This window comes from Natrix helvetica (genome assembly GCF_964273705.1).
Source record: "Natrix helvetica genome assembly, chromosome: 5".
Classification (NCBI taxonomy): domain Eukaryota; kingdom Metazoa; phylum Chordata; class Lepidosauria; order Squamata; family Natricidae; genus Natrix; species Natrix helvetica.
The window spans coordinates 8923613-8947073 of NC_138551.1; the positions used below are offsets into that span (position 1 = coordinate 8923613).

General features: G+C 41.9%; 1 protein-coding gene across 1 annotated transcript in view; it reads right to left on the reverse strand.

Moving 5' to 3' along the window:
- EPHB3 (EPH receptor B3) overlaps positions 1 to 23461 on the reverse strand; it is a 158553-nt gene that overhangs the window by 18224 nt on the left and 116868 nt on the right. The window contains exons 4-11 of the mRNA XM_081953620.1: positions 18914 to 19069; positions 11951 to 12286; positions 8706 to 8830; positions 6887 to 7055; positions 6683 to 6788; positions 4987 to 5039; positions 974 to 1096; positions 620 to 867 (exon numbers count right to left, since the gene is read on the reverse strand). Coding sequence (XP_081809746.1) covers positions 620 to 867; positions 974 to 1096; positions 4987 to 5039; positions 6683 to 6788; positions 6887 to 7055; positions 8706 to 8830; positions 11951 to 12286; positions 18914 to 19069 — 1316 coding nt within the window. The remainder of the gene's footprint in view (positions 1 to 619; positions 868 to 973; positions 1097 to 4986; positions 5040 to 6682; positions 6789 to 6886; positions 7056 to 8705; positions 8831 to 11950; positions 12287 to 18913; positions 19070 to 23461) is intronic.

Sequence of the window (23461 nt, forward strand, 5' to 3'; positions counted from 1 at the left end):
TTCATATGTTTCAGTCTCCAGTCCCCTAATCCTCTTCGCTGCACTCCTTTTAGAGCAGGGGTGTCCAAACTTGGGAACTTTAAGACTTGTGGACTTCAACTCCCAGAATTCCCCAGCCAGCCAGGGAGTTGAAGTCCACAAGTCTTAAAGTTCCCAAGTTTGGACACCCCTGTTTTAGAGTCTCAGCAAGTATTTCTCAAGGAGTAACTAACGCATGCATGCAAGAGAAGAGGCCATTTCTGGAAAACCTCTGAACGTTCCCAGGAGAAGGAGAAATAGGTGCCTTCGGCTGCCCCTTCCACCTCTTGTGCTTTCCAGAGATGGATTCATGGGGCCAAAACTAGCCAATGCTTACCAATCTCTGCCAAGGTCCTAAATCCACCTAATTTCAGCATTAATTCATTCTTCTCCTTATATATAAAAAATGGGATGGGCTCTCTTTTTTGCGGGCGGGATAACTTTGGAAAACAGGTTTCCCAACTTTGGGAACTTTTAAGATAGGTGGACTTCAGCTCCCAGAATTCCCCAGCCAGCATAGTTGAAGTCCACGCATCTTGAAGTTGCCAAGGTTGGGAAGCACTACTATAAGCTTTAAGGGAGAGTAGAGAGTGCTCCTCACCCGGAGGAAGGAATCAAGGGCGCAGTTTTCCATGAACTCCGTAACTATCATGACCGGCCGACTCTTGGTGACCACGCCTTCCAGGTGGATGATGTTGGGGTGGTCAAACTGTCCCATGATGCTGGCTTCGCTCAGGAAATCCCGCCTCTGCCGCTCCGTGTAGCCCACCTTCAGCGTTTTGATGGCTACAAAGATTTCCCGCCTGCCCGGCAGTTTGAGGCGGCCCCGGCAAACTTCCCCAAATTCACCTGCGGAGGAAGGGAGAGACAAGAGTGGCAAAGGATACCCCGAAATCTCCTGCCCTCCTGGAGATGCTCCGAGGACAGCCAGCTGGGCCGCAGCTGGGCGACTTGCCTGCTCCGATCACTTCCTCGATTTTGACGCAGGAAATGTCGATTTCTTTGGCAAATTCCCGGACAGCTTCGTTTGGGTCTTCGTAGGTGAAAGGGTCAACGTAAACCTTCATTCCTGGAGTAACTGCAAAGTGAGAGATAAGGTTTGGGTAGATGAGAGATAAAGGCTGTCTGCTAGCATCTGAAGAGGCCATATTTAAGGTTCATTTGTGTTAAAGGCCTCCATCTCCAGATAGATAGATCGATTGATCGATAGAGGGGGGAGAGAGATATAGACAGACAGACAGACACATGTAGATAGGTAAATAGATAGATAAAGAGAGAGGGGGGAGGGAGGGAGAGATATAGAGAGACAGGCACATGTAGATAGATAGATAGATAGATAGATAGATAGATAGATAGATAGATAGATAGATAGATAGATAGATAGATAGATAAAGAGAGAGACAGAGGGAGGGAGGGAGAGATATAGACAGATAGACAGACACATATAGATAGGCAAATAGATAGATAAAGAGAGAGGGGGGAGGGAGGGAGAGATATAGAGAGACAGGCGCAGATAGATAGATAGATAGATAGATAGATAGATAGATAGATAGATAAAGAGAGAGACAGAGGGAGGGAGGGAGAGATATAGACAGATAGACAGACACATATAGATAGGCAAATAGATAGATAAAGAGAGAGGGGGGAGGGAGGGAGAGATATAGAGAGACAGGCGCATATAGATAGATAGATAGATAGATAGATAGATAGATAGATAGATAGATAGATAGACAGACAGAGAGAGGGAGGGAGAGATATAGACAGACAGACAGACAAACACATATAAATAGGTAGGTAGATAAAGAGAGGGGGGGAGGGAGGGAGAGATATAGACACACACACACATAGATAGATAGATAGGTAGATAGATAGATAGATAACGAGAGAGGGTGGGAGCGAGATAGGGAGAGATATAGACTCCGACAGACACATTTAGATAGGTAGACGATTGATAGCTATAGAAAGGCACAGAGATAGAGAGAAATAGTGTTAGATAAATAGAGATACAGACACAGTAAATATACAATATAAATATTTTCTTCCTGATTATCTTGGTGATTGGAAATAGCAAATTACACAACTGGGGAAAAAAAAACCTTGATTAGGTAAACCCATTTTCACAAGAACTATATGACCTCACAACATTTAATTTACAAACAAAACCCCTCCTTTGCTTGGGACCACATGACAACATGGATATGAAGGAATTTTGACAATTCCTAGACATGGGCAATAAAGGGATCCTAAATTACCCGATTTGCTGACTATTCTTCGGAGCAAATATTTTGAAAATAATAATAATAATGCAGCAACAACAACAACCATTACATGAAATACAGCCATATAAATTATCTGTGTAAAAAGTCAGACTATAAATTATTTTATAATTATAATGACAAATAATTTATAGCACTGCCTTTTAACACAGTGTGCACAACAAACTAATTAAATAACATTTAAAAGACCAGAATGCGAAGACAGTCCGTCATTACTAATCTTCACGTAATAACATTGCATAATAAAGATGCTTTGTTTATAACCAATAAATATGGAAAACCAGTTCAAGATATGTCTAGTTTTAGCAAAATCATCAATAAATCAACTTATAAGCAATAAAGCAAGCCATATTGTATTAGCTTTCTGGAAAGTTTTAAGAGCTGGCTCTTCCCCAGGTGCTGAGGCCAGGATATTAATGGAACCCTGGCATAGGTTTAAACTATATACAATATGTTAGGAATGAGGTTTAGGGGTCTGGAGTTACTTTTTCCTTAACTGATTGCACATTGGAATTATGTTGTTATCTATGTTTACCATACAGAGTTCCTTTGGTAGATCGTAGATAAAAGTTGCCTAATAAATAAATGGTTCAAATCGGTAAAAATCCATAAAACTAAAATTTGAAATTTGTGTTTGTCATCTTTAGCAACTTTAAGAAGCGTGAGCATCAACTCCCAGAATTTTCCAACCAGCATGCATGGACGTCTACTCTTAGAATTCCCTGTGGAATTCTGGGCGATGAAGTCCATACATCTAAAAAATTGCTAAGCTTGAGAAAACCCTGGTTTAGGGGATACCAATCTAGCTAAGTTCCAAAGGTGTTCCCCCCCTCCCCCCTGGCCCAAAAGGCAACTGGACTTTGTTTTTCCTTGAAGATGTTTCGCTCCTCGAAATGTCTTCAAGGAAAAACCAAGAAATTCCAGTTGCCTTTTGAAAAAAAATCACCTTTGGGACAAGCATGACCTGGGTGATTGAGAATCTCCGTAGACAATTTAGCTAATGAGCCGCAGTGGTTAGAGTGCAGTACTGCAGGCTACTTCTGCTGACTGCAATTTGGCAGTTCAAATCTCACCAGGCTCAAGGTTGACTCATCCTTCCATCCTTCCGAGGTGGGTAAAATGAGGACCCAAATTGTTGGGGGCAATTGGCTGACTCTGTAAATTGCTTAGAAAGTGACTGTAAAGCAGTATATAAGTCTAAGTGTTATTTCTAATGATCAGAGTTTAGAAAACTGCCTTTTTTGAGGGTAGCTTCTTTTTATATATATCCACTCTACGGAAGCCAAATTAGGAAGAAACCAATCACCACGGCAGCCTCCCTAGGACTGGGGTCCCCAAACTTGGCAACTTTAAGACTCGTGGACTTCAACTCCCAGAATTCTCCAGCCAGCTGGCTGGAGAATTCTGGGAGTTGAAGTCCACGAGTCTTAAAGTTGCCGCATTTGAAGACCTCTGCCCTAGGGGCATGAAAGGTGATGTGAATTGCACATGTGGATAACATTGAACTCCATTCATAGTGCAAGAACCTGATCCTTACACGGCAGTAATGGAAAAGTAAGAAAATATCTAGAGAGGGTACAAGGCCAATTTTGACAAGCATCATGCTGTAGAGAGAAGAGGGAATGGCCTTGAGGGGTAGGAGGAAAAATTGCTACCAAGGCAAACCTTCAGGGGCTTGAGCCCAGCCCAAGAAAATAACATGAGAAATTGTTTCATACAAGCTCCATCTTGGTTCACGTGTAAATAAAGAGAGGAAAGAGGAAACAGATTCGGACTTGAAAAATTCTTTTCTATAGCTGTTACAATAAAAATAGTACCCTGTTTCCCTAAAAATAAGACCTCCCCAGGATAATAAGCCCAACTGGGCTTTTGAGCGCATGCGCTAAAATAAACCCTCCCCCAAAAGTTAAGCCCTCCGCGAAAATATTGCAACACAGCAGCAGCCATGAGGTGACCACGCTCGCCGCCTCCCGTACTTCAAAAATACAGTATTTTTCGGAGTATAAGACGCACCTTTTTCCCCTCAAAAAAGAGGCTGAAAATCTGGGTGTGTCTTATACACTGAATACAGCATTTTTTGCCTCCCGAAATCCCGCCCCCTTCATCAAAATGTCCGTGCATAGCCTTATGGATGCTTTCAGAGAGCTCCTGGGGGCTGGGGAGGGCAGAAATGAGCAAAAACAGGCTGTTGTTTGCTCATTTTTGCCCCCCTAGCCCCCAGGAGCATTTTATAAGTCTCCTAAAGGCTATCCATGCCCTTATCTTGACAAAAAATGAGACAATTTTCATGAAAAATGGATCGGTTTTTGCTCGTTTTTGACCCCCCATGGAGTACTCTACAAGCCTCCTAAAGGCTATCCATGCCTGTTTTTTTTTTTTGGGGGGGGGGAAACAGGTCTGTTTTTTGGAGGTTTGCAGAGTGCAAAAACTTTTTTTAAAAAAATTGCCTCTTCAAAACCTTGGTGCGTCTTATACTCCGGTGTGTCTTATACTCTGAAAAATACGGTAATAAGACCTTCCCAAAAATAAGGCCAAGGCTTATTTTAGGGGGGGTCAAAAGAAAATAAGACCCTCTCTTATTTTCAGGGAAACACAGGTATATGTTATTGGCTATTTAGTCTGGCCTACTTTATTGAGCTGACACACGGTTTTTTTTGGGGGGGGGGCATTGTCACAATCGGGTGATACTCACTGTATTGCTGCAGTTTCTCCGTGTACTCCGATTCGGTGTTATTTTGCTGCTTCCTGTCCAAGAAAGAGAGGAAAAATCACCCACAATGCAAATTATCCCCAAAATCCGACCTACTGTATATTGAATTGCAATGGCTTTCACCATTTTCGGGAAAATTTAAACCCCGATTTTTAAATTTTATTAATTTTTCTCAAAATATAAGATCTAGAGGAAAATAAAAAAAAAGTAATGGAAAATTAGGAAAGGGAAAAAGAGAAAATGTGGCTTGGAAAAGGAAAAAAGAAAAATAAAGGGCTTGACTTCCAACTCTCTTTATAGAAGAGAGTTTATATAAGATATAGGTTTATGTAGAAGATAATGTAAGAACCTCAACTTTTTACTTTTATACAATAGTATATGCACTAGCCATTTCTATTACAACAAAGCTGTCTAACCAACAAAAACAAAGTTAACATTTCACACACACACAAACACCTCATCACAAGCATACAGTCCAGAAGCAATTTTCAAACAGAAACAGAATTAAATATATTCTCTTCTTTGGATAAAATAATTGATTTAACAATCTCTGATTTGCCTTGCTGGGGGAAACAATATATATTTATGTCTCCTGATTAATATTTATAGACGATCCTAATTCCTATTAATAAAAATCACATTTTTTAACCCTGAAGGGGGGGGGGGAATACTTTTTCTAAATTTTTAAAGATTATATTTTTCTTTAAAAAATATCTGTAAAATTAATAAGTTATAACACATCTTTTTTTTAAGCTTTACTCTATTTTAACTGCCTCTTAACATAAACCAATAATACTTTACAAACTTTAAGGATTGATTAAGCTTTATATATAAGGGAGAGGGGTGGAAAACACCCCTTTATTTTCAAACCTACTTTATATAAACCCCAATTTTCCAATCAGAGATCATGTACCAACAGCTGGATTTCCACAGCTTTGCTTTGGTAAGAATCCTTGTCTCCAAAGCTGCAACAGCTACAATCACCCAACCCTGCTTATTATCCATTACGCCTGTATGGAGCAATTGGGAGTCGCTTTGATGAAGTGGTTTGCACCAGGTAGGAGATGCAATCCGTTCTGATGATGGAAGAGGCACCCGCCCAAAGTAACCAGTGTTGTCTCAAACAGAAATGGGCCAATGTGGCAACAGAAGGTATCACATTTCACCGTCCATCCAAGCTTCCAAAGTTGGACATGGCCTAGGATTCAGTATGACCGCCAGATCACCAGAGGTGCTATTCAGCAGGTTCTAACCAGTTCTGGAGAACTGGGAGTGGAAGTTTGGAGTAGTTTGGAGAACCAGTAAATACCACCTCTGACTGGCCCCGCCTCCATGCTACAGTTTCCTTCCACTGCCATGCCCACGGAACCAGTAGTAAGAAAAATTAAGTCCCACCACTGCAGGTCACCCAACCTGGAAGACCTTCACTGCCCTGACACCCCTTGCAGATAACCAAATGGATAGTCCTCAACTTGCAACAGTTCGTTTAGTGACTGTTTGCAGTCACCCCCCTCCCCCTCTCAACCTCCTCACTGACCGACTCTGCTGCCACTAGCCGGCCACAACAGGGGATTCAAACTTTCCGAGATTTAGGTCATGTTCTTGCTATCTAACTTGTTTCCTCCGGTTCCTTCAGCTCTGGTGCCCATGTAGCCCCAAGCCCTTCGAGAGATGGTACCTGAAGCAGACGATGGCGATCACCACTACCGCGATCACGAAGACAAGTCCTGCTGTGGCTGAGCCAACAATTAGGGGCAGTTCCTGGAAGCTCTTGCTACTGGAGCCTATTCCAAGTGGGACGAGACAAAGGACAATGGTTTAGCAAAGGAGAGCAGGAGAGCAGGGTGGAAGAGGTGGTGGGGTGGGATGAAAAATTGCATACCATCATCAACCTGTGTCCGAAACTCCATGGGAAAGCTGTATTGGCCGTACCCTGCCACAGTGCGAGCCCGGACCTGCACTATGAAGGCAGCGTTAGGCTTCAGTCCTTCCAGGCGCACCGCGTTCTTCTGGCTGGTGACGGTGTTGGCAATGCCATCAGTCTGGCCTTGCTGTGGAAAAGAGGGAAGATGCATCTCAGAACAGAATCCAGCCCTTCCCTACTATTGGGCGACGTGCCTGGATTATGTCTAGTCTGATCCAGTGTCGGCTGCCGCCTTATGCTTGCTTTCGCTTCTCTACCATGCGGCGACAAGTCTGCCCTGAACTCTGGGGAGGGAGGATGGGAGGGGGAATGCTTGGAAGGGAAAGCGAAAGTAACTGCTGTATCTCCCTGAGACTCTGCCTCAAGGTCACCCGGCAGGGAGAAAAAAATAAAACAGCTCCATACCAACCTAGGCTTGAAGTGACTGTTCTGAAAACAACTTGTCTGAATGTGATTAGTCCTGGGGTGTGCATGTCAGCCGGCTCAATGGGAGGCCGTTGAGGGAAGGCAAAGTTGAGAGTACAGACACCCAAAGAGCTGAGTTTTGGTAATAGACATTTCTCCTTTAGATGGGAAATCTTTCTATTTTAACCATCCTTATCATCATCATCATCTAAATAATGCTGCCAACTGTTGGAGGAACGTCATGTATTTTCCTCTAACCATTCTGGCAACAATCCCCATGTAGCATGCTTGACTCATAACTCCCATATTATAAATAGAAATCTGGAGATAAAAATCTGGAGATATTGATGCATCTATGGTAGGAGCAGGCAACTGGCAGCTATAGCTGTTATAAAGCCATTGTTTGAGGCATTGGTAAAGTTTTCTTTCTTTCCCCATGTCACCTACGAGAGAGAGAGGGAGAGAGGGAGGGAGGGAGAGAGAGGGGGGAGAGAGAGGGAGATAGAGAGGGAAGGAGAGAGAGGGAGAGATAGAGGAGAGAGGGAGAGGGGGAGAGAGAGAGGGAGAGATAGGGGGGGAGGGAGAGAGGGGGAGGGAGAGAGAGAGGAGAGAGGGAGAGAGAGAGGAGGAGGGAGAGGGGGAGAGAGAGGGGGAGGGAGGGAGAGAGAGAGGAGAGAGAGAGGAGGAGGGAGAGGGGGAGAGAGAGAGAGAGGGAGAGGGAGGAGAGAGAGAGGGAGAGAGATGGAGAGGGAGGAGAGAGAGAGGGAGAGAGGGGGAGGGAGACAGAAATAGAGCAAGAGAGAGAGTGATGGATGGAGAGATGGAGAGAGAGAAAGACAGAGAGATAGAGAGAGAGAAAGGGAGGAGAGAAACTCTTAGAAAGAAGACAAATCAAAGTTCAAGAAAGGATTGTCCCACTTTCTTCCAGCTCTGGCCCCACCCTTGAAAGAAAGTGGCCCATGATGGTAGAAAACAGAAGATGGTTTATCATAATTTAAGACAGGGGTCTCCAAACCTGGCAACTTTAAGACTTGTGAACTTCAACTCCCTGAATTCCTCTAGCTAAAGAGAGTTGGAAGTCCATGCATGCTGGCTGGGGAATTCTGGGAGTCGAAGTCCACAAGTCTTAAAGCTGCCAGGTCTGGAGACCCCTGATCTACGGGACTTGAGTGAGAGATGTGAACTGGGGTCCTTCTGGTTCCCACTTCCCGCGCATCAGCTACAATTAATTGGCACCACTGTTTCCCCTCTGATTGAGAACAGAAGCCCAGTAAAAGTCTCTACGGAGCTGAGAAGTTTCTGTCTCAGTGAAATACCAGCTTATTCCAAGCCCTTGCTTGGGACTCAGCTTGTACCAGGAAAAGACATCTACCTTCTCGAAGTACTTGATCTCGTAGTCCAAGATGATCCCGTTCGGCTGCTTTGGGGGCTCCCAAGAAAGGGTCATGCTACTTCCGGAGCTGCCGTGCATATGCATTGTGGGAACTGCGGAAGGAGCTGCAAAAGGTGGGAATTGTTAGTATTTCTCTCCACCTCGGTTAAAGTTAAGTCCCTGCTCTGAACAACACCACGGTTCTCCTGGCAACAGAAGATTCCTTGCGAACAGCTTGACTACTATTTTCAGACAACCCAGGAGCAAAATACAGTATACAGAGGTTTTGTCTTTCAAACAGTGGTTTATAGACAAGACTTATATATACATATACCTGTTAGGCAAATACCAATCAATCAATCTTCAACTCTACATGGATAACCACAATGGAGATAGAACACGAGGAGAGAGATATACGAGGAGAGAAAGGCACCGTTATATGGCCTCTCTTATATAGACAACTTCTTAAAGCGGCAGTAACCTCGCTGACTCATCCTCATGTCACCATCTTACATTGGCTGGTCAGCTTTAAGTCATCATTACCGTGACACCTTGCATGAATGCTGGATTGGACATCTAGGATCGTTTCTTGGTGGCTATCCTGTAGTGTTTATTATGAGTTGAATAATAATATTTTTTATTATTATTACACAATAATAATAATAATAATAATTGTGAAGGTCAAATGCTCTGCAGTAGCCACCCTGCCATTTCATACAGCTTAATGGTCACACCATTTTCAAATGGCATTCACGGTGCACAAAAGGGCAGTGTGAAGCAATTTATTGAGAGTGAACAGTTAGTTCACTTTTGCTAGGAGAGACACTCTGCAGGAAGGCCTGTTCTGTCCTAAAGAAATAAGGCTAGCGATAAAAGAGAGTATTTGTAGCTCGGGGTTTGCTGTGGCCCGCCATCGGCCAGTGGAGCTGGCAGCGGATTCCAACAGTGAGGAGGTTGGGAAGGAACATGGGCCAGTCCTGGAGTCTGGGGAAGGCTCTGATGAGGGCTCTGTGTCGGAGGCAGAGAGGGGGCCAGGGCCGTCTGACAGTTATCAGCTGCCTTCAGAGTCAGATATCAGTGAGACAGACGAACAGCTGGAGCCTGTTCCCAGTGTGCGCATGCGCAGAGTTGCCAGACAAAGGGAAGAGCTAAAGAACAGGGGTCAACTTGGGAGGTGGACGATGAATAGCCCCTCCCAGAGGAAATAAAAGAGGAGCAAAAGGGGAGTGGAGTTTTGCAGGAGACAATTAGTTCACTTAATTGGTTCATGACTCTCCGAGACTCCTGGCCAAGATTTGCAGATATCAGCCTGGCAGCTCCCCAAGCCAGATAAGGTCTGTGACTGTAAATCCTTCCTCAAAAGACTTGGCTGGATGTGATGAACAGAATTCACAGTCAATTAATAAAAGTGTTTTTTGTCGGGACAAGGAGTTTGCTTCATGCTCTTGGGAAGCCTCGCTCAGAACAGGGTTGACCTGTGGCCTTGGTGCTCTCTGAGCTTGGTGGCTTTTTTTGCAGATGTCTCATTACCAACCAGGACAACATCATCAATACTAGAAAGGAGTGAGATTTGATCTCTGTTTAGATACTAATAGATTGCTTTATCAGCAAATCAAGGGACTATCAACTCAAACAAACAAGCTAATAGTAAACAACAGCTTAATCAAGGAACCACCAAGAATGCTCAACAGGACCCACACCAACAGGGCCAGCCACTAGTATATAAACAAAGAGCAAACCCCACACCCTTGTAGCACCGATGATGTTACTTGGTTGGATAATGAAATGTCTGCAAGAAAACAACCAAGGACCCCACAGAAATAAAACTTCTTATTCTTCTAAAACTCTTTTTATTCTTCTCCCCCTGCATAGATCACAACATTATTCTCGAATGCTGGCAGCCCAGAATAAAGGATACTACTATGGTAGTAGCTTTCTTGCCAGAGAATTGCAATTTCAAATTTGGGGCGTCTCATTAAAAAAAACAAAGCCATTGTGACTTTATGAAACAAGAACTACACATCTGTACATACACATATAAAATGGACACAACATAAAAAATGTCATCAAAAAAGCACAACAAAGAATGTTCTTTCTGCGCCAACCCAGGAAGCTCAAACCGCCCAAGGAGCTGCTGATTCAGTTCTACGGAGGAATTATTGAGTCTGTCATCTGCACCTCCATAACTGTCTGGTTTGGCTCTGCAACCAAACAAGACAGACACGGACTTCAGAGGATAATTAGAACTGCAGAAAAAAACAATTGCTACTAACCTGCCTTCCATTGAGGACCTATACACTGCACGCGTCAAAAAGAGGGCTGTGAAAATATCTACAGACCCCTCATATGGACATAAATTGTTTCAACTTCTACCTTAAAAACTACACCAGAACAACTAGACACAAGGACAGTTTTCACCCAAAAGCCATCACTCTGCTTAACAACTAATTCCCACAACACTGTCAATAATTTACTAAAACTGTATTACTATTATTCTTCTCTTCCTTCCTAGTACCTATCTCTCCCCACTTACAGTATGAGTATAATCATGTTGCTTGTATCTTTACAATTTATACTGTTTTTATTTGTTTCCTAGTATAACTTGATTGCTTATTAGTAACCTATGACTTTCACTAAGTGTTGTATCTTATGATTCTTGATGAATGTATTCTATTTTATTTTTCTTTATGTACACTGAGAGCACCAAAGACAAATTCCTTGTGTGTCCAATCACACTTGGCCAATAAAGAATTCTATTCTATTCTATTCTATTCTATTCTATTCTATTCTATTCTATTCTATTATTCTACTCTACTCTTCTCTTCTCTTCTCTTCTCTTCTATGTAGCATGTTTGGTCTGTGTTATATCCTTCCCCTTCCAGCTGTTATCTACTTGCCCATTTCAGTACAGGTCTACATATCCAAATTCATTTTTTTAAAAAAATCAACCTTGGAGCCGGGCTGCTGCGCTAAGTGTTTAGACATTGGGAGAAGAACAATTGTTTGCAATATCACTTGCATTACCTCACTTGTAAATACTTCAAACAAAATTAACAACCCATTTGATTTCTTTGCAACAATTTTTTTTGGTTAGGTCAGAGTTCTAATGCTATCTCCCGGGACATTATTATTATTTCTTTGGCAGGAACAAGATCCCTAACTTAATCCAGAAGGACCCTCGCTGGTGCAAAGGAGAAGGTTCCAGGGAGGGAAAGAATTGTAGTATCCTTTGCAGAAGTACTCACCTGCCTGATTGGTGGTGATGTTGACCGAGGCAAATTGTGGGTTTTGGAGGCTTTTGCTGGAGACGCCGTTCACCGCTTGGATTTCAAAGGTGTACTGCGTGTGGGCCATCAGGTTGCTGATGTAGATGTGCCTCTCGGTCAAGCCGAGTTGGCGGGGGACGAATTCCACGTTGTCATCGCATCGCATGCACAGCCGGCGCTCCACGCTACACTTCTTGCAGATGATGTTGTACAGCAAGTCATCCCTCCCGCCCGCGTCTCGGGGTTCGCTCCACTCCAGCACTAACGATGTCTCATTCACGTTGGAAATGACATTGCGTGGGGCTGTGGGCACGCCTGCAGGACAAAAATCAAAGGTCCTCTGGAATGAGCTGCCCCCGGAGCTTTGCATAATCCCCGACCTCTGGTCCTTCCGACGTGCCCTAAAAAGTTGGCTTTTCCAGCAAGCTGTCCTGGCCTGTTAATTTTATCTAATTTTTAAAGTGTTAGTGTTATATTAATTCGGTTTGTTTCTTGGATTGTTTCTAATTTTCTTTTAAGTTTTGTAATATGTGTTTTTTAATGCTGTACGCCGCCCTGAGTCCTTTGAGAGAAGGGCGGCATATAAATCCAATAAAACAAACGAAATAATAAAACAAACAAACAGACCTCAAGGCATCTCAAAAATGCCTTCTCCCCAAATCTGTGTGTCAGCATATCACATGTACTTCTGAGTTGGTGGGACTTAGCAGCAAAACGCTGGCTTTGCGAGGTGGATATTAGATTACAACGACTGTGTTTCCCTGAAAATAAGACAGGGTCTTCTTTTCTTTTGACCCTGGAAATAAGCGGTCGGCCTTATTGTCGGGGAGGTCTTATTAATTTTGAGATCGAGGAGGCGGTGAGTGTGGTCACCTCATGGCTGCTGCTGTGTTGCAATATTTTTGTGGAGGGCTTAATTTGGGGGGATGGTTTATTTTAGCGCATGTGCTCAAAAGCCCGATTCGGCTTATTATCTGGGTAGGTCTTACTTTCAGGAAAACAGGGTAGGTTGCTTAGAATAGCATGAGTGGGCTTGGGATAAAACTGGACTAGGGATGCAATGGAAGCAACAATGATTTACAATGACAGACACAAAGATACAACAGAAATAATTTAATCAATCAATCAACCAACCAATCAATCAGAATAGAGCAGGAATGGACCTTGGAGTTTTCTTATCCAATCCCCTGCTCAAGCAAGCGACCCTATACTATTTCAGACAGTGGCTGTCCAGTTTCTTCTTTAAAACTTCCAATGTTGGAGCATTCACAACTTATGAAGGCAAGATGTTCCACTGGTTAATTGTTCTGATTGTCAGGAAATTTCTCCTCAGTTCTAAGTTGCTTCTCTCCTTGATTAGTTTCCACCCATTGCTTCTTGTTCTGCCCTCAGGTGCCTTGGAGAATAGTTTGACTCCCTCTTCTTTGTGGCAACCCCTGAGATATTGGAACAATGCTATCATGTCTCCCCTAGTCCTTCTTTTCATTAAACTAGACATACCCAGTTCCTGCAACTGTTCTTCATATGTTTTAGTCTCCAGTCCCCTAATCCTCTTTGTTGCTCTTCTTTGCATTCCTCCCCCCCACCCCAAGTTTCAACCTCGTTTTTGTAATGTGGTGACCAAAACTGGATGCAGTATTCCAGGTGTGGCTTTACTAAGGCTTTCTAAAGCGGCACTAATACTTCACGTGGTTTTGATTCTATGCCTCTGTTTATACAACCCAGGATTGTATGATCTTTTTTGACTGCTGCCACACACAAATAAATAGGGCTGGTATTAATCTAGATTTAACTTTTATTTCCTTCTACTCTTTTTAATTTCCTCTCTTGCTTGAATTGCTATTTCTTCCTTCTTTTTTCTTCTTTGCGTTACATTGTTTGCCTAGAAAGGCGAAGAATTACCTGTGCCCAGAGATGGGCAGGTTTTTAACTGTGGAGGACAACTATTTCGTGTGAAAATTATCGTTTTGGCCACCGAAATCATAACGGCAGGGATAAAATTGTTTAGCCTTTTTCTCTTCCTTTTTCGCTGGGAGGTGGGGTTGTTTGCATGTTTAAACCGAATAACGACATTTCTAGAAATCTGCTAACTCGCCACCAGATTTCACCCACGTGAACTGGGACAGGGCGGGGAGGGTGAAACCAGATAGGGAGCTTTTAAAAAAATTCGAAGCATCCTTGCTTTTGTTCTGGGGTGTGCAAAAATAGCCTTTTCACAATTTTCACGCTATTCACAGACTGAGGACATGGATGGAAAGAAGAAGTGCCTCACTACATGCAATTTGGATTAAGACACCATTCAACAGGAATTTGGTTAGGGTAGGGTTCTCTTCTAAAAACCTTTTCCCCATAATCTATCTTCCTCTTTTATTATTATTTATATTTATTTATATTTATTTATTTGTTTGTTTATTATATATAAAAGGCTGTGTGTATGTATGTTCCAGCATAACTCTGGAGCGCCTCGAACAATTTCAACCAAACTTGGTACACAAAAGACTTACTCTCTGGAAACAAATACTGTGGACTTAAGACACTCCTAACACCCCTCCGGGTGTGTGTTCTGTTAAGATACAGCCTGTTGTGCCTTAAAATGGCTTCTACTTTACTGGAGTAAAATGGCTTCTAGTGTACAGCGCAGTGGAGTTGCCATGACAATGGCTTCACAGTATTCTACAAGGGGGTTTCTTCTGGTTATAGGGAAAATCCAACATTAGAAATTATGTTTGTTGCGGCATTATTTTTAAGGACAAATGTATGGATTAGGATAAATAAATACACGGGCAACGCCAGGTTATAAACTAGTTCCTGAATAAATAAAAATGGTAGCTTATACTTCTGGATAGAAAGGAACAATGGGGCACGTGATCTGGAAGGAATAAAGACCAAACGTTGACTGTTTCAGTAATAAAAAATGATCCCTTTGGAAGCCAAGTCTTCATTTCTGCTCATGGAGAACACTGTGCTAATATTTTCCAGGGAAACTTTTTCAAATGGTGCAGGAGATGATAAAAAAAAGTAACTATGTTAGATTATATTGCTTTTAATAATCCACATGACCTCTGTAAAAAAAAGGGAGAAGCAGCAAATTTACAAATGCATCATCCCTTTTGTCTTCCAAACTGAACTCTTAAGGGCTTTCCAAATTTTATCGTGTACTTTGATTTGAATCATGGAAGAACTGGCCATAAAGATGCATTTTTTTGGTGAGCATTTGTGAGGTGATTTATGTGCCCTTCTCCTCTCCCAAGGAAGTTCTTGAAGCTGCTTTGCAAAAAAAAAAAAAAAAAATTCTGAAAATCTTGGCACTGGATGAACTTTTACGAGAATATCTGCCTTGCTTTCAAAAACGAAAGTGAAAAAAAATAAGACTTAAAGTACTGATGCAGGGAAGAGATGATGGATAGAAAAAAAAGAGAGGAAAAGATCATCCATGAATATGCTTTAATAAAAGTATGTGTATTACTATTAGAACTATATAGACTGGATAATTATTTAGTATGTAGCGTGGCAGACATTAGGATAATATTATAATATAAATAGATATGAACAGTGAACGATGGGAATTAGGAACAAGAATTAAGCACCAACTGGAAAATTAGAGATTGAATGATGGTATTATTAAATATGCATAAAATATTAATGTAAACATGCGTATTAACAGTAGGAAAACCCAATGGTGAAATTCATTTTTTTTACTACCGGTTCTGTGGGTGTGGCTTGTTGGACGTAGCAGGGGAAGGATAATGCAAAATCCTTCCCCTTTCCCACCCCATTCTGGGGCCAGCCAGAGTGGTATTTGCCAGTTCTCCGAACTACTCAAAATTTCCGCTACCGGTTCTCCAGAACCTGTCAGAACCTGCTGAATTTCACCCATGGTAGAACCATATGGATTGGATGATGGGAAAGAACATAAATAGATCTACTCTATATGTTTAAATGATTGTGATTGATACTAGAAGTGTACACTGAAATACTGAATAACGAAAGAATGAAGGATGAATCTTTAATATAAACAGATGTAAAGAGCTAAATAAGGGAAATATGAATAACAAAACAGGAGAAAGATGGAAAATAGGAAAGAAACGTCTTTGAATATTACGGTGATATGGAAAGAAAAATAGTTAAAATAGAGATAGAAATAAGAGGGGAATAATAGTATATATTATATATATACAGTATGTTTATATAACAAGATATATGTAATAACAAGAGGGAGATTTAGAAATTGAAGGCGGTAGTATTAGGTATGTTTAAACAATATGAAACAATGAAAATGAAATGTCATAACTATGAGTAATAATATTATTACTCATAGTTATTGTGAGAATTATAAATATTATGTCTATTTGTATTAAGATGTAAGGTATCACACATTCACGCATTGCTATGGATAAATAATATAAAATAAAAAGCTTGACAAAAAGAAAGAAAGTTGAAGTCTCTTTTGAACTGAAGTCAACCTGTTCGCTTCGCGGTCACGTTTCTGTACTGGTTATTTTGTTTTTTACAAATTTTATTTTCCATTCTAGACTGATATTCTCGGTAGTCGCACATTCAGGTTTTAATTGACTCGACTGTTTAATTTCCCAGGCCAGATAAAGTCATCCAGTCAAATTATGTCTTAACTAATTACTTTCCAATTTCTCCATCTTGAATGGATGCTACAGGTAGTCCTCAACTTACAACCATTCATTTAGTGACTGTTCAAAGTTACATCGGCACTGAAAAAAGTGACTTATGGCTGTTTTTCAAATTTACGACCATTACAGCATGATCAAAATTTGGAGGCTTTCTGACCAGGGGAAGCCAGATTCACTTAACAACTGTGTTATTAACTTAACAACTGTGGTGATTCACTCAACAACTGAGGCAAGAATTGCTGGTAATTCAGATCAGCCCAAATTCTCATTCTATCTATTAGTTATTATGTTTTGTTTGTTATATTTCAGCCAATGTACTAAAAAATCGTTTTAACTCTTTGGCGTAGATTTGGATTTATCTCAGTTTTTTTTTACAGGAAACCTAAGGAAGGAGGCAACCCATAATCTTAGAAGAACTGGTTTTGAGTGCCAGAATAGATGAGAGGCAGTTCAAGTATTTCAATTGTGTAATTTAGGGCAATGGTGGAAATGATTTTTGTTTGGCTTAGACCAGTGACGGCTAACCTTTTTGTTGTTGCGTGCCGAAGACGTGTGTGTGTGTGTGTGACATTGCGCCTGCACGTGTCTGCACCCATAATGCAATGTGCGTGCGACATGCCCCACCCCCCCTGCGTATCTGCAAATGACCCCGTGTTCCCCCCTGTCCCCCTCTCCCCCACGCATGTGTGTGACAACTGACTCATATTTATGACGGTTGCAGTATCCCAAGGTCACATGATCTCCTTTTGCAACCTTCTGACGAGCAAAAGGGAAGCCAGATTCACTTAGCAACAGAAATGTTGGGCTCAATTGTGATCGTAAGTTGAGAACTACGCTGTATGGCATTGGTTTCTTAGGCAAGTCTATATTGAAGGGCTAACAATCATTGGAATAGGTGCCAAAACCTTTGGTGAATTTGCACCTAGAAGCAAATACAGGATGGATTCTACCCAGCATTGCATTCACCAAAAGCCAACACAGTTCTAGGCTGCATAAACAGAGGGATAGAATCAAGATCACGTGAAGTGTTAATACCACTTTATAATGCCTTGGTAAGGCCACCCCTGGAATACTGCATTCAGTTTTGGTCACCATGATGTACGAAAGGCTGTCGAGACTCTAGAAAGAGTGCAGAGAAGAGCAACAAAGATGATTTGGGGACTGGAAGCGAAAGCATATGAAGAACGGTTGCAGGGACTGAATATGTCTGGTTTAATGAAAAGAAGGACTAGAGGAGACATGATAGCAGTGTTCCAATATCTAAAGGGCTGCCCCAAAGAAGAGGGAGTCAAGCTGTTCTCCAAAGCACCTGAGGGTAGAGCAAGAAGCAATGGGTGGAAATTAATCAAGGAGAGAAGCAACCTAGAACTAAGGAGAAACTTCCTGACAGGTCCTTCCGACGAGCCCTAAAAAGTTGGCTTTTCCAGCAAGCCGGCCTGGCCTGTTAATTTTAACTTATTTTAAATGTATTGTCTTTTAAATTCGGTTTGTTTTTTTGGATATGGATTTAATTTTTTAAAAAACTTTTGGGATGTGTGTTTTTTAATGTTGTACGCCGCCCTGAGTCCTTTTGGAGAAGGGCGGCATATAAATCCAAAGAAAGAAAGAAAGAAAGAAAGAAAGAAAGAAAGAAAGAAAGAAAGAAAGAAAGAAAGAAAGAAAGAAAGAAAGAAAGAAAGAAAGAAAGAAAGAAAGAAAGAAAGAAAGAAAGAAAGAAACAAACAAACAGTTAATCAGTGGAACAACTTGCTTCCAGAAGTTGTGAATGCTTCAATACTGGAAGTTTTTAAGATGCTGGATACCCATTTGTCTGAAGTGGTGTAGGTTTTCTTGCCTAAGCAGGGGGTTGGACTAGAAGACCTCCAAGGTCCCTTTCAACTATTCTATTCTATTCTATTCTATTCTATTCTATTCCTTTAACCTGTTCAGGGAGTCATAAACAAATAGGATGGGTTAGCACACCAACCAGGTTTACTTTATCCAAGCTAAGCATGTTGTGCAAATGCAATCTCATGGTTTTTATCTCAATGTAGCTTGCCAAGCAAACACAGCTAGCGTGTGAAATAGACTTTTCTGGAAAACAATCAATCCTCTCCCAGGCTGGCTATCTGCCTGGACAGATGTGGCCATCTGAGAAACATTCCATCTTGCTTGCATTTAGCAGGGTTCTTAATTTAATTCCTCTTGCGGGTTTGTTTGTTTTTTTGATTTCAGAGATATGCTAATTCGTCCTGGATACCTGAGACTGAGCGAGTAAACATTTGTTAAAACCGAAAGAAAACCTTGGAACAAGGCTTACTGGTGCAGGCGCTGTCCGGGAGATCGGTATCCGCTCTGAAATAATTATTCCGGCACGTACAAAGCGTGGCAGCCCCAGAGCTTGTCCGGCTGTTGGGAGGACACGGAGCGCACAGGCCTTCTCCCTGTTTCGACTTGAACGTCCCAGGACCGCAAGCTGGAAGGGAAACACACAGATAAACAAAATTGAGCTGTGGGAATGGCGTGCAAGAGATGAAGAGTAGCAGTCTTGGGCACAGTGAACCAACACTCCATCTTGAATTTCACCAACAACAACTAAGGAGGACTTAAAGTGGAAAGACCACTGCAGGCCAGCTTTTGATTGTATCAAACTTGTAGACCAGCGGTTCTCAACCTTCCCAACGCCACAACCCTTTAATACTGTTCCTCATGCCGTGATGACCCCCAACCATAACATTGGTGTCTCTGTTCCTAAGACCATAGCAAATATGTTTTTTCCCGATGGTCTTAGGCGACCCCTGTGAAAGGGTCGTTCGATCCCCAAAGGGGTCTCGACCCACAGGTTGAGAAAAAGTGTTGTAGACAAAACTTCAGCAGCCTTGGGCTCCACCAGAGGTGCAGACTTCAGCTCCCAGAATTCTCAGCCATGGCCAGGTTAGCTAGGAGATGTGGGAATTGAAGTCCATGCAGCCCAGAGATTGGGAAAGTTGGCTTAAACATAATGAAAAGGAAGAAGTAACGGAAGAGGCCACTTCACTCAAACGGTCCATCTCCCTCAGAGATAAATGATCTCTGAGGGAGATGGACAGTTTCTTTCTATTTATCTCTGAGGGAGTTCATAAGTAAGTAAGTAAGTAAGTCAAACTATTCTCCAAGGTACCTGAGGGTAGAACAAGAAGCAATGGGTGGAAACTAATCAAGGAGAGAAGCAACCTAGAACTGAGGGGAAATTTCCTGATAGTTAGAACAATTAATCAGTGGAACAGCTTGCCTCCAGAAGTTGTGAATGCCGCAACACTGGAAGTCTTTAAGAAGATGTTGGATAGCTATTTGTCTGAAACGGAATAGGGTTTCCTGCCTAGGCAGGGGGCTGGACTAGAAGACCTCCAAGGTCCCTTCCAACTCTACTATTGTATTGTATTGTATTATTGTAAGTTAAGTAAGTTAAGTAAGTTAAGTAAGTTAAGTAAGTTAAGTAAGTAAGTAAATACATAAATAAAAAGTAAATAAGTAAATAACCACAACCTGAACTGTCATTGTATACTGAAGTTTGCATTTAATTTCGTTGTACAAAGTGCAATGACAATAAACTAAACTAAACTAAACTAAACTAAACTAAACTAAACTAAACTAAACTAAAAAAATAAGTAAATAAAGACTTCTGGTCGGCTCCAGAATTGAATGGGGGTGGGGTGGGGGTGTTCCGGTTAGGACCTTTGTGGCTCTTTTAAGTGTTTAAGGTTGCCGACCCCTGCCTTAAACCTACACCCTCCAGCTCCAGCTTGAAGATGTGTAGACTTCAATTCCCAGAATTCCCTGCTGGCTAAGGGATTCTGGGAGTTGAAGTCCACATAGCTAGGGTTGAGAAACATTGTTCCTGTTGAGCAGAGAGATTTTCATCATTCCAGATCAACATTCCTAGAGTTCAGGAACAGAAGGATCTGGTGTGGTACTTTCGACTGAATGTAACATGGGTTCTAATCCTCCTCCTCTTGTGGGGAGGGCATTTCAGAGAGGATGACCTTGTTCCTCACTACTGCCTGAAGGAACACAGTTTTTTCTTCAATGTGGGCATCTTAAATCTCAACAGTCATGCTCGCTTATTGATTTCTTTCAACAGTTTGTGAGTCTGGTGCAGAGGAGGTATACAGCAGGTTCTGACCGGTTCTGGAAAACCGGTAGCGCAAATTTTGAGTAGTTCGGAGAACCGGTAAATACCGCCTCTGACTGGCCCCGCCCCCATCTAGTCTCCGCCTCCCGAGTCCCAGCTGATTGGGAGGGAATGGGGATTTTGCAGTAACCTTCCCCTGCCATGCCCACAAAGCCACGCCCACAGAACCAGTAGTAAAAAAAAATGAATCCCACCACTGGTCTGGTGCCATAGGCTCTGGATAGGATATAAGAAAATATAGTTTTGATTCTCGTGTATTCATAACGAAGGGGGAGATGTCATAGCATGCCTCTCCTCAAAGGGATGTCACTGTGGAAACCCTTTCTTTACATGCTTGCGTAGTGATGTTACCGAGAGTCAGCTTGGCCTAGTGGTTAAGATACCAGACTAGAAAGAGGGAGATTGTGAGTTCTAGTCCTGCCTTAGGCATGAAAGCCCTCTAGGTGACTTTGGACCAATCATCAGGACACTAAAAGTTCTAGTCCCGCCTTAGGCATTAGAGCCAGCTGAGTGACCTTGGGCCAATCCTCAGTAGACTGTGAGTTCTAGTCCCGCCTTAGGCATTAGAGCCAGCTGAGTGACCTTGGGCCAATCCTCAGTAGACTGTGAGTTCTAGTCCCGCCTTAGGCATTCGAGCCAGCTGAGTGACCTTGGGCCAATCCTCAGTAGACTGTGAGTTCTAGTCCCGCCTTAGGCATTCGAGCCAGCTGAGTGACCTTGGGCCAATCCTCAGTAGACTGTGAGTTCTAGCCCCGCCTTAGGCATTCGAGCCAGCTGAGTGACCTTGGGCCAGCCACTCTCTGTCAGGCCAACCCACCTCACAAGGTTGTTGTGGGGAAAAGAGGAAGCAATATTGGATATGCCTGCCGGCTTGAGTTATTTGTAAAAATAATAAAAAGGAGTGATATTAATAGATAAATAAATAGACTCACATCGTGGCTTCACTGCATGTACTCAGTCCACTATAAAACCATATCTTGTTCTTTGCTTCCCAACCGGCCAGCTTAACTGGATTATTTTCTACCAGTAATTTGCTGGCTGAAAGCAGAGCAGCTACAGCTGACCTGTTTTTTGCTGGCAAGGAATAATTAAAACACCATTTTTCATTTTGCTGCCTTCTGCTTGCATTGTTTTTACGGCTCTTTTTGCGTCAGTCCACCTTAGTGCTATAATAGAGAGATGCCTACAGCCGATCCTTGCTCAACGTCTCTTGCTTCTTTGCCTACCCCATTCCCACGGTCAGTCCCAGGTAGGGTAATTTGTCTCTGTGGGCTTCTCCCTGAGTGTCCAACCGCCCAATCCTGAAACACGAGATTCCCAGCAGAAATATCCACTTTGGTTGCACTTCCTGATCATAATTCTACTACTCCTTTGTGGCCCGCAAGTAAGAGCAAAAGAGGTATTGCTTTTGCCTGACTGCACATCAGAACAACTAGACACAAGAACAGTTTTTTCCCCCCAAATGCCATCACTCTGCTAAACAAATAATTCCCTCAACACTGTCAAACTATTCACTAAAGCTGCATTTATTATCATTACTATTACTACTACTCATACTCTTACTTTTGTTCTGTTCTATTCTATTCTACTCTACTTTTATTCCTATTCTATTCTACTCTACTCTACTCTACCCTACTCCTATTCCATTCCATTCTATTCTTCTATTCTATTCTGTTCTATTCTACTCTACTCTATTCTACTCTACTCTTTTTCCTATTCTATTCTACTCTACTCTACCCTACCCTATTCTTATTCCTATTCTATTCTATTCTATTCTATTCTTTTTCCTATTCTATTCCTATTCCTATTCTACTCTATTCTTATTCCTATTCTACTGTACTCCTATTCTATTCTATACTCTACTCTACTCCTATTCTATTCTATTCTATTCTATTCTATTCTATTCTATTCTATTCTACTCTATTCTTATTCCTATTCTATTCTACTCTACTCCTATTCTATTCTACTCTATTCTTATTCTTATTCCTATTCTATTCTACTCTACTCCTATTCTATTCTATTCTATTCTATTCTATTCTATTCTATTCTACTCTATTCTTATTCCTATTCTATTCTACTCTACTCCTATTCTATTCTACTCTATTCTTATTCTTATTCCTATTCTATTCTACTCTACTCCTATTCTATTCTATTCTATTCTATTCTATTCTATTCTACTCTATTCTTATTCCTATTCTATTCTACTCTACTGTATTGTACTCTATTCTTATTCCTATTCTATTCTATTCTATTCTATTCTATTCTATTCTTCTATTCTATTCTATTCCTACTCTACTCTACTCTACTCTACTCTTATTCCTCTTCTCTTCTCTTCTCTTCTCTTCTCTTCTCTTCTCTTCTCTTCTCTTCTCTTCTCTTCTCTACTTCTTATTCTGTTCTATTCTATTCTACCTGGGCTCCCTTCATGATGGATCCAGCACAAAATGCCCCTCTTCCTGTCTCAGACTCAGGTTCTCCAAATGTTAAATGCAGACAAAAAAAAGTGTTTACTCCAGAGTTTTGGGTCAAGAGCAAGCTATACCAGCCCAGTAATTCTCTCTGCAGATCAGATGACCGATATCCCCAGAAGATGATCTCAGACAAATGTCCCCCCATGTTTTCCCCCCCTCCTACCACACTGATTTAAAGAAAACACTTCCCTACATTCCACTCCTGGTTGCTATACAGCCAAGATTT